We start from the raw sequence: 13,600 nt of genomic DNA on the forward strand, positions 1-13,600 counted from the left end.
CACCCCCATTTTCCTCCCCCTTCCCCACCCCCCCAAGCTCACATTGACGATAGCCTCCTTAGTCTGTGCCATGTCCGAGATGACCCCGTCCGTGATGATCAGCAGCACCGAGTACTGAGAGCCATCCTGCACTGCGGCCGCGGTCCTGGGGTGGGGTGAGGGCTGCTATCTGTCTGGCCCGCTCGGTGTCCCTCCCCGCCCCCCACACTTTGGTGGGGACAAGCCTTTAGCCGGAGGGGAGTCTCTTTAGGGTCAGAGCTCTCTGAAAGGCGGGTCGACGGGAAGAGACACCTCCTCCCACCTTCCCAAGAGGACAGGGGTGGACACGAAGGCCGTGTGAAGATGTGGGGATGGGCGTCGAGCGGCCCCGGCACTCACCTGGCCACGTGGGTGACCACGGGGGCGAAGTTGGTTGGGCCGTAGAGCTGCACCGTGCGCAGGCTGTGGTGGTAGGCCTCCAGGATGCCATCGATGCCGCAGCAGGAGGGGTTCTCCTGGTTGCCGTTCTGGGGGCACCGGGGATGGGGAGGTTGAGCTCAGGAAGGAGGGAGGAGTGGGAAGGAGGGCAGCCGGGTGCTCTGCTGGCGGTGGGGGGGGGCGTACAGCCGGGGAGGGGGAGGCCAGCAGGTCTGGGATCTCCTAGACTCTTCTCTGGTGGGGGGTAGGGGAAGAGGAGGGAGCCCCAGGGCAACACGTGCTCTGGGTGAGCAGGGTTCCGACCTGCCCCTTGCACCACTCTTTGTACCTGCTCAGGTGGCACCCCCTCCACGAGAGCCCTGGCTGCTTCCCTCGGGGGCCCCCCGGGCAAACCACTCCGTCCTAAAATGACCGCAGGGTCTGAGTGGCTCTGGAAGGGCCAGCCAACTAACCTGTCCTCCCGTGTCCTGTGCCTGGCACAATTGAGCGTCCCCAGCTCGTGGGAGGGAGGGAGAGGAGGCGGCCTGAGAAAGCATCCCTCAGGTCCCCCATCGCAGCACTAACTCGGGGAGTTGCTGGAATTACCTGTAGTTGCCCATACCCAACGCACACCCCTTGTACCCGGATTTCTGGGGTTTTGGTGGGGGGTAGTTCAGCCAAGTCTCTACTCCACCTCTACTCGGGTCTTGTCAGAAAAAAGAGGGCAGACCCCACTGCGGGTGGCATCAGACATGGAGGGGAGATGCTGGTGAGCCAGCTGGGGAGTGGGCTTCTGGAGGCCCTGCTACAAGCCCCCCTACACACAGCAGGCAGCTTACCGCCCCCCCACCCCCCGCCCAAGGGCTGCACGGATGTCCCCTTGCCCCAGGCTCGTCACCACGCCCCGAGCCCGGTGGGCCCTCAGCCTGTCCTCCCAGGACCTCCTACCAGCGGGAACTCGTGGGACACCCTTCCATCAGGGGGTAGCTTGGCCCCGAAGCCAAGGGCAGGGAACATCTTGTCGCTGTCATAGTGCTGGATGATCTCCCCGACGGCAGTCAGCGCCAGTGCATAGGCGTTCAGCTGGTAGGGGCTCATGTAGTGCAGGGACGTGGACTGCGAGGGGTTCCCTGCAACACGGGACACGGGAACATTTGCTGGTGTCGACACTCCAAGCACCCCGGGCTCAGAATGCAGTGGGGGGTGCCCAAGGCACCCCTAATTTGATTTATTTATCCTTGACTCCTTTCTCTCTTGCCACACCTTCAATCCTTTAGTAACTCCTGGTTGCTAAACCTTCAAAATATACGCAGAATCCCATCTGCTGTCCCCAGCTCTGTGACACCACCAGCCACCCAGCCCAGCTCTCGGCCTCTGCCCTGGGGCCTGCCGTCCAGCCAGATGAGCTTGTCAAACCCCAGGCAGCTAGATCTTGCCTCTTCTCTCCTCCAAATGCTCTCATGCTCCTATCCCACCCAGTCCCAACCGGGGGGTGCCCACAGGCCCCAGGGGGTCTGGCCTCTGCTTACCTCCCTCCTGGCCTCCTGCCACCCCCTCCTATCACCCACTCAGGCCTGGCCCCTTACCAGCCCCACCTCAGGGCCTCTGCAATGGTGGTTCCCTCTGGGACACTTTTCTATAAATGTGTACATGGTGTGTGGTCTTCCTGAGCAGACTCCTGAAAATTACAGCCTCCCCCAACTCTCCCTGTCCCTCTTCCTGCTTACATTTTCTCCATAGCCCTTGTCACCACTGATAATGCCCGCATTTTACTTATTTGTTTATTAATGAGGGGCACTCTGGCACAGACTGCCAAGGTACAGATCCTGTCTCTATCTGTGTGCTCGTGGATGGTTCCTTAACCTCTCGGCCTCAGTTCCTCGAGCTTAGAGTGGGGATAATAGTCTCACCTCCTGGGATTGTTGTGAGGAGTCGTGATGTGTTACTGGAACTCCCCTCATTGTAATGACAAGGCCCCTTCCAGCTCTGACTTCCTACCACTCTAGGATGCTAGGGCCCACCTGAGGAGTCCAAAACCTGGGCTCCTTCTGATAGACACGGAAATGGGCACTGAGCACCGCTAATGGAGGTCCAGACTCCAAGGAAGGTTGTGAAGTTTCTAACAGTGTAAAGTGGGGCACTGATTATTCCTGGTGACAAGGTCATAGCCCAACCCTGGAGAGAGTCAGAGGAGGGAAGGGAGCTGGGACAGCCCCAGCGAGGGTGGGAACTTGGGGCTCCTGCCCTCGCTGAGGACCACAGAGCTCTGCTCGGCCTGAAAGTTGGCCTGCACAAAGGATGTGAGGTTTAATCCCATGAGGAAACACTTCTTCTCCATGTGCTGTTTGTGGGCCCAGAGTAGCACTGCCCTATCTTTGCAGGAAGACTGGGTGCCCTCAAGGGCAAGGCTGTGCCTCAGGGCACATAGGTCCAGAGCCCAGATTTATTAGACCATGGTCCAGTCTGGGGATGCCTTTGCCATCTTGATTATACTTTGGCTCCCCAGGCTTAAGTACCTTCTTTTTGGTGAGGATGAGGCCAGAGAATATGGGAGATCTGGCTCCCAGCTAGGACCAACTACGACAGCTCTGAAAAGTACCCCCCATCCCTTTCCAGCCCCAGCCCCACGCCAGCTCCTCTGCCCATCCCCCACTCACCATTGGAGGCCGTGAAATCGATGGCCACCGTGAAGTTGATCTGGGTCCTAAAAGAGGAAGAGGAGCAGGGGAGTTAGCTGGACAGGCGGCAATCTGGCTTCCACCCCAGCCCCATGCAACACCCCACTTATGATGCTGCCTTGCCAAAAGCTGGAACGTGAATCCTACTGAACTTCCAGATCTCCCAGTTGTTTACAGGAAATATAAGGGACAGAAGAACATGTTAAATGACAGCAGGGGGATGCAGCCAGAAAAGCCAGTCTGGGGGCAGCAGTGAGGAGTCCAGGCCCCCTGCAGACCTCGTGAATCAGAATCCCTTGGCGGGGAGCAGGAATCTGTTTCAGCAAAGCCTCAGGTACTTGGGGGAATCAACAGATAAAAAGAGAATTAAGGGGCAAATGGACCAATCGCAATATATTGATCTTACCTGGATTTCTGATTCAAACAAGCCGATTAAGTAACACAACGGGGGAAATTCGAACACTGAAAAGGTCTTTGGTATTAAGGAACTGATTTGTAGGTGTAATTATGGTATTATGGGTACATTTTACAAAGAGAAAGTCCTTGGGGCCCCTGGACTTGGGGCCCCTGGCTCAGTTGGTAGAGCATGCAACTCTTGATGTTGGGGTTGTAAGTTCGAGCCCCACGTTGGGTGTAGAGATTGCTTAAAAATGAAATATTTAAAAAAAATAAAATAGGGGCGCCTGGGTGGCTCAGTCGGTTAAGCATCCGACTTCAGCTCAGGTCATGATCTCATAGATTCGTGGGTTTGAACCCCACGTTGGGCTCTCCACTGACCGCTTGGAGCCTGCTTCAGATTCTGTCTCCCTCTCTGTCTCTACCCCTCCTCCACTTGTGATCTCTCTCCTTCTCTCTCTCTCAAAAATAAACATTAAAAAGTAAATATAAATAAATACAATCTAATTTCTTTTATTAAAAAAAAGAAAGTCCTTAAGTTTTAGGGGCGCCTGGGTGGCTCAGTCAGTTAAGCGTCCGACTTCAGCTCAGGTCATGATCTCACCGTCCGTGGGTTCGAGCCCCGCGTCAGGCTCTGTGCTGACAGCTCAGAACCTGGAACCTGCTTCGGATTCTGTTTCCCTGTCTCTCTGCCCCTCCCCTGCCCCTGCTCTGTCTCCAAAAAAAAAAAAAAAAAAAAAAAGTCCTTATATTTTAGAGCTATATCCTGAAGTATTTGGGGGAATGAAATATGATGTCTGAGATTTGCTTCAAAATAATTGGATGTGGGGCGCCTGGATGGCTCAGTTGGTTGACGGTCTGACTTCAGCTCGGGTCATGATCTCCCAGTTTGTGAGCTGGAGCCCCACATCAGGCTCACTGCTGTTGGTGTAGAGCCACTTCAGATCCTCTGTCCCCCTCTCTCTCTGCCCTTCCCCTGCTTGCTCTCTCTCTCTCTCTCTCAAAAATAAACATTTAGATTAAACTAACTGGGTGAAAGGAAGCATGCATGCATGGAACAAGGCTGGCCAGCAGTTGGTAACTGTTGAATCTGGGTGAAGGGTATTTGGGGTCTCATTACGCCTTCTCTCTACTTTTGCATGTATTTGGAATTTTTCTGTAATAAAAGGTTTGGTTTTGAGGCTTCAGATTCAGGGTGGAAGCTTTCTGAGGGTTTGGCTGTTCTAGGTTCTGTGCTAGATGCTGACAGAACAAAGCCGACAAGGGGCATCTGGGTGGCTCAGTCGGTTAAGCGTCCGGCTTCAGCTCAGGTCACGATCTCACAGTTTTTGAGTTCGAGCCCCGCATCAGGCTCTGTGCTGACAGCTCGGAGCCTGGAGCCTGCTTCAGATTCTGTGTCTCCCTCTCTCTCTGCCCCTCCCCTGCTCACACTCTGTGTCTGCCTCTCAATAATAAATAAACATTAAAAAAAAAAAATTACAGAACAAAGCCGACATGACGTGAGCCCCTGATAACGTCTAGTCTCGTGGTTCTAGTGACCACAGAGTCACCAGGGGAATTTGTTTAAGAAGAAGGTCCCAGGGCCCCACTCCAAAGGATGCCAGTTCATTTGGGTCTGAGACGGGGCCCCAGAATCTGCTTCTTCAACAGACATTCCCTCAACAGACATTCCCTGCCCTCATCCAGGGATGGATTCTGAAGACGGGGTTCTGGGATCACACCTGGGGACACCCTTCTGGTGGGTCCCAGTTGGGGTGATGTAAGATGGGGCAGGGCTCACTTCATCTGCATTTAGCAGACGGCACCTCTCAGAAGCCAAAGCCCTCTCCCCACCTGACCACAGATGAGCTGCTGCTCACGGGACCATCGTCCCCTAGGAAGGATGAAGGACACGGTTAGCAGGAGACCCAAGCCAGGGTCTGCTGGCCAGAGACGGTCCAGCCCACGCTCTTTCCCCTCGCCTGCTGCCTGGAGGCACAGCATCCAGTGGACTCCAACATCTGCAAGAGATGCAGCCACCAGGAGGCCAGAGCCTGGGTCCCTCACTGACTGTGTAGAGCGTCTCACCCATCCCTGCCATCCCATGAATGAAAAATAAACCGTTGTTTGTATTAAGCCTTGAGGTCACAGGATTATCTGTTATAGCAGTTGACCTACCCTATTCATCTCTTTGTGGTCATGTCTCACTGGGGAATAGACAGATCGTGTCTTTGTTAAAGGAAGGGAGACACTTGGAGGGTAAGAGCTCTGCTCCCAGGGCCACTATTGGGAGGGTGGTTCTCGTCTATGGGACCACAGCTGAGGGACACCCACCTGCCCGGCTCTTCCAAATAAGGGTGAGGGGAGAGGCAAGCCTCATTCCTTAACTGGTCTTCCTCTGCTCTGGGTTCTGAAACGACTCAGGGAAAGAAGGGGCTGGAAAGCAGGTACATTTAGGGGACAGCTGCTCCCTGCAGGCTCGCCTCTCCCGCCTAAGGGCAGAGCAGGGCAGAAGGCAGGCTGCTGAGCAAGCTGCTCCCTCTGACACCGGGCAGAGGTGGCCAATCCCTCTCTCCAGGTCCAGAGAGGATCCCGGGACAAGAGCATCCATCGGCTGCCTGCCTGGACACGTACGTGGAGCTCTCGCTCCCCGGAGCCAGCTCTCTGGCTCAAGTCTCTGGGGAGGGCGGAGGGAGGTGTGGGGGAGGGCCAGGGAGGCGCCAGCAGCCTCTGAGGGCTCCTCCATGAGACATCGCGGCACCCAACCCTTTAACTCCACTGTCTCCGCCTGCATCACACCCCACCTGGTAGCTGTGAGGCAGGCAGGGCCACAATTATTCATTACTGTGGAAGAAATGCAGCATGTGGCGACAGAGGAACCCTGCTGCTGGCTGGGCGTGTGGCCACGGGCAAGTTATGTAAAATGGGAGATAATCATCCTCACCCTGCCCACTGTGCTCTGTAAATTGGGGGCACTATGCAAATGAGGAGAAACAGGATGTGGACTGCTTGAGAATTAGCAGGTGCCATGGAATGCTTGATGGGATAGAGAACAGGGCAGTTTTGATGGGGGATGGGAGCAAGGGCAGGGTCTGGAGTAGGCTCAGAGGAGAGGCGGGGGCGGGGGGCAGCGGGGGGGGGGGTGGGGGGCCTCTGGGTGACCGCAGGCAGGTGTGTGCTCAGTGGGTAGGAGAGCTCGCAACCTTGAAACCAGTTTCAAGGTGACAGGGAGTGGTGTCATGGGAGAGTAAGTGTGGCTTCCCAGGGCCTGACTTTTCCCTCTGCCCTGGAGAGCCCGGCAGCCGAGTGCCCACTTGGCTGGGATGAGCCTTTGGCACCTGCCCTGTCTTCTTTCCAGACAGGTGTAGTCACTCACCTGCCAGCACCTGTGGGCTCTCGGCTTCCCACACCCTGACCTGGCACCTGTTCTGGCAGGGAGCACACTAACCTCACCTTGGAGTCAGACTCTCTTTCCGCAAGCTGTTGGCTGGAGCCTCCAGGCTTCCCTGCCTGCCTCGGCCTGGATGCCAACCCCTCTGGCTCTTTCTGCTTCTTACACTCGTGTCTGACCACCTGGGACCATCTGATGGCTCAGCCCCCAATGCCTCCTGTCCCTTGTATGTCCTTGATGACACTGGGCAGGTTAATCATTGCCCACCCCCCGCCCCCAGCCTCCCCGAAAGACCAGGTATCAGCAGCTCAGAGAAGGAAGGACCATTAGAATTCACTTGACTCCAACTTCTATGTGTGTAAAGGAGGAAACTGATACGAAGGAAGGGAAAGCGACCTGCCCAAAGTAATGGGGCTAAATTAGCAAGTGGCTAAGAAGGGCTGAGAGCCGGGCCTCCTAACTCCTAGTCCAGGGCTCTTTCCACCACCTCCCTAAGCCCTTAGTTGTCTTTGCCACGGAGTCCCTACCACCTCCAGATCCCATCCCTGCAAGGGAACCTGATGTGACCCAGGCTGGAGCCTCCACAGCTCAGGAGCCTCCTCTCCGGCCACTCAGGATCCAGGGACATGCACGGCTCCGGGCGAGTTGTTTGAGGCCAGAAATGGGCGTTTGCTCAGGGCTCACAGGCTACGTCTGGGGCCTCAAAGAGGCCAGCTTGGGGCTAGAGCTCCTCATGTCGATGGGTGGGGCCCCCTTCCTCTCCCTGAAGCCAAAGAAACTGGGCTGGATCTCTTCTCACCCTCCTTTGATGTAGTCAAGAAATGTGCACTCGGACTCCACCGCAAAGGAAAGCAGCGTGACCTTGAAAACAAAAGGCAGCTTGGTCAGCGGGGAGCCCAGGGTTGGGGGGAGACGGTTCGCTGAGAGTCAGGGGGCACACAGCAGGCCACTTCTGCAGACCCCACTGCATACAGTACCCACAACGACCCTAGAAGTGCAGCTGTGGTCCCATTTTATAGCCAAGGAAACTGGCTTCAAACAGGTCATGCCATCTGCCCGGGACACGGCTGAGTGAGACTGGAACCCTGGTCGGTCTGACTCCAGAGCCTGCACTCTTGACCTTGATGCCAAACTGCATCCTAGGAGGGCCCTGCCTCTGTCACTGGGGCACAGGGGTCAAGCCAAGAGCACGAGTTTCCCCTAAGTGGACACCGATGTGGAGTGTGGAGGGCAAGGGGGTCTTCCTGACACAGGCCTGAAAACCTGCCAAAGCTGACTAGCTCCACCCTTCCATGTCCTGCTAACTGTCGACCTAAAGCACCCCTCTTTGGTCTGCGCTTATCTTAAACCTTACTTGTCCCGACTCATCCCTCTGGTGTCTCGTGATCCCTGCCTTCTCAGCCCTGAGACCCTCATAAGCAGCCTGTTCTTTCCCTGGAGGTACCTGACGGGGGGCCCCCCTTCAGAGCAGATGCCTTTCGACCTATGCCTCCTGGCGGCTTTGGCATCAGCTCGGCCAAGACAGGCAGCTACCTGGCACCTCGCTGCAATAATGATTTAGGATCATGGAGACAAGTGAAAGCCTGGCTGCCAAAACCAATTAAATGAGGCAAGACTGGGGCAGGGGACCTAGTACCTGTGCCAGAGAACTCTACCCCAGAATTTGGGGAAGCCCCTACTGGTGCAGATTCTGGTATCGTTACCAACTCTCTGGGTAGGCCAGGGAGGGCCTCTGCTTGACATCAGCCCAAATAATGGGAAGGTCTGTGGGTGCTGAGCTGGGCCTCGGAGACCCCTACCTGCTGTGGTTATGGTGTCAGGCACCCGGACGGACAAAGCCTCCTTTCACTAGCAGTGGACCATGGCAGTGGCCTCTACCCTGGCCAGCGGTCACCAGATGACCAATGATCATCTTGCAGCCTGGTCCCCCAAGGACCAGGGGACCCCCAAACCAATTACATCCGTTTCCATTTTGGGGGTAGGGCTCTTGCCCTGGATCTTTTTTTAGCTCCTCACATGAGTCTAACCGACAGCCGGGGTTGAACCCCACTGCCCCCCACAAGGCTCTGGGCTGAGGCAGCTCCCTAACCTGCCTGACCATATGGATTCACCCAGGGACTTTGTTGCTCAGAGTGTGGTCCCTGGACCAGTAGCAGCAGCAGTAGCACCTTGATGCTGCTTAGAATGCAGACATGCAGATTCGTGGCACATTAACAAGATCCCCCGAAGATTCTGCACACAGGAAATTAAGTATGAGAAGTTCTATACACGGGTTCCCGAGTCTCCTGATATGGAATCCCAGAGAACTGGACAGGGCACAGGCATTTTAATAAGCCTCCTGGACCCTGACTGATTTGTTACGGTGAAGACTGACCTGAAACAAATCATGTCCCCTCTCTGGGCCTCAGTTTCCTTATATCTGAGAAAACGGAACGAGATCGATGGTTTTCAAACTTTTTTTTTTTTTAGCAGTACATCTGAGATTTCTCAGCTGGGGAAGGTGCTGCCTCCCCTAGGGGCATGGGAATGTGTAGGAAAGTTCTGGGGCTCTGCCAATGCCTGGGGCTCTACTGGTAGCCATGGCTGAGACCAGGGGTGCTAAGCGCCCCACAACGCACAGGGAGGTCCTGGGACATGAAGAATGATCCTGCCCCCAATGCTGACAGCACGCAGCAGACACACTGCAGCTTTGGACAAAGGAACTATTACTCCAACATTCTCCTGACTGAGAAACAGTTACAATCAGTCCCCTTTGAATGAGCAGAGTAATTTGCAGTTTGCAGGCCTGCGTCTCCATCTGTCTGTCACAGCCACCCAGCGCAGTAAGCCGGGCAGGGATGATTTATTCGCCCCATTTTACAGATGGAGAAAATAAGGTTCCTCAGAGGAACCCCGGAGCTCCCTGGCTAGGACCTCTTCTGGGTCTGGAGGTGCAGTTTGCTTAACTCTAATGACTAAGTGTGGCTGCATTTGCAGATGGGGCTGTGGACATCTACAGCACAGAGGGACACGAAGGGTACAAATCTTGAATGTATTTGCAGGGCAAAGATGCTGGCTTGTTCTAGAAGTGCACTGTGGGCTCCGCCTCAGGGCCTTTGTACATGCTGATCCCTACAGCTAGAATTCTCTTTCCCCAATATCCTCAATACTTGCTCCCTCCCCTTCTTTGAATCTCTGCTCTAATATCACCTTCTCAGAGAAAAAGCTTTCTTTAATTACTTGACATCAAATAGTTATTTTGTCGCTGGCATTCCGCAACACTTTACCTTTTGTATACTTTTTTCTACAGCACTCCTAACCACACGACAAATACAGGTATATGTATGTGTGTGTGTGTGTGTATATATATATATATATATATATATATATATATATATATGTGTGTGTGTGTGTGTGTGTGTGTATATGTGTGTGTGTGTGTGTGTATATATATATATATATATATATATATTTGTTTTCTGTCTCCCCCACTAAAATATAAGTAACAGAATGGCAAAGATTTGAGTCTGTCTTGTTCCCAGCTGTATCCCTCATGCCTAGAACATGACAGTGCTCAGTAAACATTTGTTGGATAAATGCATGAATGTCCTGAAGATCAGCCCCCGGAAGCCACGGGGCTAGTGTGATCCTAGGATGCTCGTGGTAAACAGGGGCAGTGCCGGCTGCCAGCGCTCAGTTTAACTATTGTGCTCACTGCCATCTCTAGCTACGACCTTGGTTGTGACTTTCTGCCTCTGTGACCTTGGGCGAGTCACTTCCCTGCCTGCAGCCTTGGTTTCCTCTTTCATGACAAAGGGATGGTAATGTCTGCCTCTCAAGGAAACAACCTATGAAAAAGCACCGGGGTGGGGAATTTCCCACAGCAAGGGCCTCTACTCCTTTTCTGCTTCCTTTCTACAGGAAGTCCCCATGGGAATTTCTCATTCTGTGTCACAGGTATGGCCTACACCATCTACATCGACATCTACTATCTCCCCCCAGGGGGAGGCTCCATCGGCCCCACCCCTCCCCACCCCCAACGCCCCACGTCTGGTTCCCACACTCTGCACAAGCCCACCACGCAGACATGCGCAACTCCTGACACCAGACCTAGCTCGGACCTCAGGATGTCTATGCCTGGCTGCAGGGGGAGGCGGGGGTGAGGGTGGGGGGGCGGCGGGTGCCACTCACTGTGCCAGAATTCACGTATTTCTTTTTCTTCATTTTCTTTTTGGGGTTTACCACCTGCAAGAGAAAACAGTCACAGGATAAGAAGGAGTGTTTCCAAGCAGTCAGGGCTGGGCCCCCAGAGCTTCCAACGACCCCTGAGTATGGCCCCAGCCCCAGCCAGCAGAATGTGGGGTCCAGGGGAGGGGAGGGTCCCGGGAGGTTTTATGAGAGATCGGCATTTAGATTTATACACGCGGGCTTCCTGATTAGACCCAGTGTTCCACGACCAAACACAACAGGAGTAATATTTATCTAATCTTCTTCCCCACTGCTCCCCCAAACACGCCCTCCACCCAAAGCAGCCAAAGGAGGTTCGATGTTGCAAAGGGGCCCTGTCTGCGCCTGTCCTTGTGTGTTGGCTCAGGCTGCTCCCCTCACCCCAAATGCCTTCCCCCTCCTTCCTCCACCAATTCCCCCTCCCTGAGATCCAGCCCTACTGCTGCCCAGAGGCCTTTGAGGCTCCCCCCTCCCCCCAACACTGCAGTTAGAATTTCCTTAACTGTTCTTCATGTGAAAGCTCTCATTCCAAACCAGACCTGTCATCAGAGAATATATCACAGACCTAGGGGCATATTTAGTAGATGCTAAAAAAAAAAAAAAAAAAAAAAAAAAAAATCACTCGTTGCTGGGCTTAACTCAGTGGTCTCAACTGCCCGCCACCTCCCCCCTCCCAGGCATTTGGCAATGTTTTGAGATATTTTGGTTGTCACACTGGGGGAGAAGGTAGAGGCAAGGGATGCTGTGAAACATCTTGGAGTGCACAGGGCAGCCCCCATCACAGGAAATCTTCGAGTCCAAGATGCGGGCAGAACCACGGCTGAGAAGCCCTGGGTGAATGAGGAGGACCAGAACCCTCCAGGGGGATTTCACACCTGCCACATCCGTACTGGGCTTGAGCCTCACCAGCTCTTTTGTTTTCACCTGGGAAGCTCAGGCCCAGCCTTTCCCTAATCTCCCATCAAAGGAAGCAAGGTGGTTTGATTTTCACACCCTAGGTCCTCTACAGGTTCCTGGTGAATTCATCCCCCACCCCCCCCACCCCCCCCCCCACCATCTCCCCAGGGGTGGCCAGTTCTGTCTTTAGCAGAGGCCTCTTCTGTCAGAATGAGAGTTGCTATCCATTTCTGGAGATAAGGAAATGAAGGGACAGGGACAGTGACTTGCCTAAGGTCACACAGCTGCTCTGGGTAGTGATCAAACTGGAAACTAGGTTCCAGCCCTCAGCCCGCCTTCCTGCCTACCTGGGTGTCACCTTGATAACAAATACAAACACATTCCTTCACAAATACTTCTGGTGGGGGGGAGTGGGGATACCAGTTTCTCTTCTAGAACCTTCACTCCAGTTGGAGAAAGATACGTCCTAGGGAGATACAGGACAAGAGACACCAAAAAGGGGAGCCAGAAATGTGAAGGGAGTTGGAGGAAGGAAGGACTGTTCTAGGTCCAGCATCAGTAAGGCTCCCCGGGACAGGTGGTGTTGAAGGCAGGTGCTGAGGACAGGAAGGATTTGGGGCACGGGGAGACGGAGGGAGGGCATTCCAGTCAGAGGAGATAGTTGCAGGGGGTGGGGGGAGGCAGGGGGCGGGCACAGAACTGGGGTCCAGTTTGACTGCAGGGCCACAGAGTGGAAGAGTAAACTGGGCTGGCTGGCAGAGAGCCTAGAGGGGCCAAGCTAAATGTCTGATGACTTCTAAACTAGTAGGGGCAAGATCACAGGTTCTAGGATGCTGGAAGGGGAGGGGAGGGGAGAAGGAGAGACATCAGCGGTATGTTTACCCTCTTGGTTCTGCCACCTACTGGCTGTGTGACCGTAGGCAAGTTACTTAACGTCCCTGGGTTTCAGGGAATAAAAAGTACCTACCTTATAGAAAGGTATGACGATTAAATAGGTCAATACAAGCAAAGTGTTTAGGACATGGTCCACAATGTAGCAAATACGATATAAGTGTTAGCTGCTATTAATTTTTATTACTATGACCCCTACCGCCCCCACTAGTCCACGTGAGAGGTCATGAGCGGGTTGCTGGAACAGGTAGTGAGCTATGGCAAACCAGCATTGTCAAGAAGTCAACACAGGTCTTGGGCCCGGGGCATGGCTGCGGGAGCAGGAAAGGGGTCAGGGTTGACCAGGTAGACACAGAAGGAAGGAAGAGCTGGTCCCAGGTGGGAAGTTCAGGTGGGAAGGCTGGCCACAGCTCTGCAGGTGGAAATTTGCGAGCCTGGGGAGAGAGCCCGTGACAACCTCAGAGCCTCCACAGGTACGAAGGCCACTCGGATGATGTGTTGGTCACAGACACGTTCACGGGAAAACCATGTAGTAGGCCAGCTCCAACCCTGCACTGTGCCTCAGTTTCTCAATCTGTCCCATAAGGGTGTGGAACTTTTAGAACTGAATACACCTCAAACTTTTATTCCAAAGTCTCCTCCCAGCTGAGGAGAATAAACATGGACTCCTGGGGGGCTGGGTGTCGCCCAAGGACCTGGCCACAAGCACATTTCTTTGAAGTCTTCTGGGTTACCTTTAAATTAGCCTGTATTCCACATTTCCACT

At 54.3% G+C, this 13,600-nt stretch overlaps 1 protein-coding gene across 2 annotated transcripts in view; it reads right to left on the minus strand.

The window, feature by feature from the left end:
* The window catches only part of CPNE5 (copine 5), a 96,525-nt gene that overhangs the window by 4,099 nt on the left and 78,826 nt on the right, over positions 1-13,600 (minus strand). For both annotated transcript variants that reach the window (XM_086706713.1, XM_086706714.1), the window contains 6 exons: positions 11,011-11,064; positions 7,640-7,701; positions 3,054-3,100; positions 1,345-1,526; positions 379-506; positions 43-145 (listed from right to left, as the gene is read on the minus strand). In XM_086706713.1, the coding sequence (XP_086562839.1) occupies positions 43-145; positions 379-506; positions 1,345-1,526; positions 3,054-3,100; positions 7,640-7,701; positions 11,011-11,064 (576 nt within the window). The remainder of the gene's footprint in view (positions 1-42; positions 146-378; positions 507-1,344; positions 1,527-3,053; positions 3,101-7,639; positions 7,702-11,010; positions 11,065-13,600) is intronic.

The sequence above is a fragment of the Puma concolor genome, chromosome B2 (assembly GCF_028749965.1).
Source record: "Puma concolor isolate L17-30 chromosome B2, mPumCon1.1.hap2, whole genome shotgun sequence".
Lineage (NCBI taxonomy): Eukaryota > Metazoa > Chordata > Mammalia > Carnivora > Felidae > Puma > Puma concolor.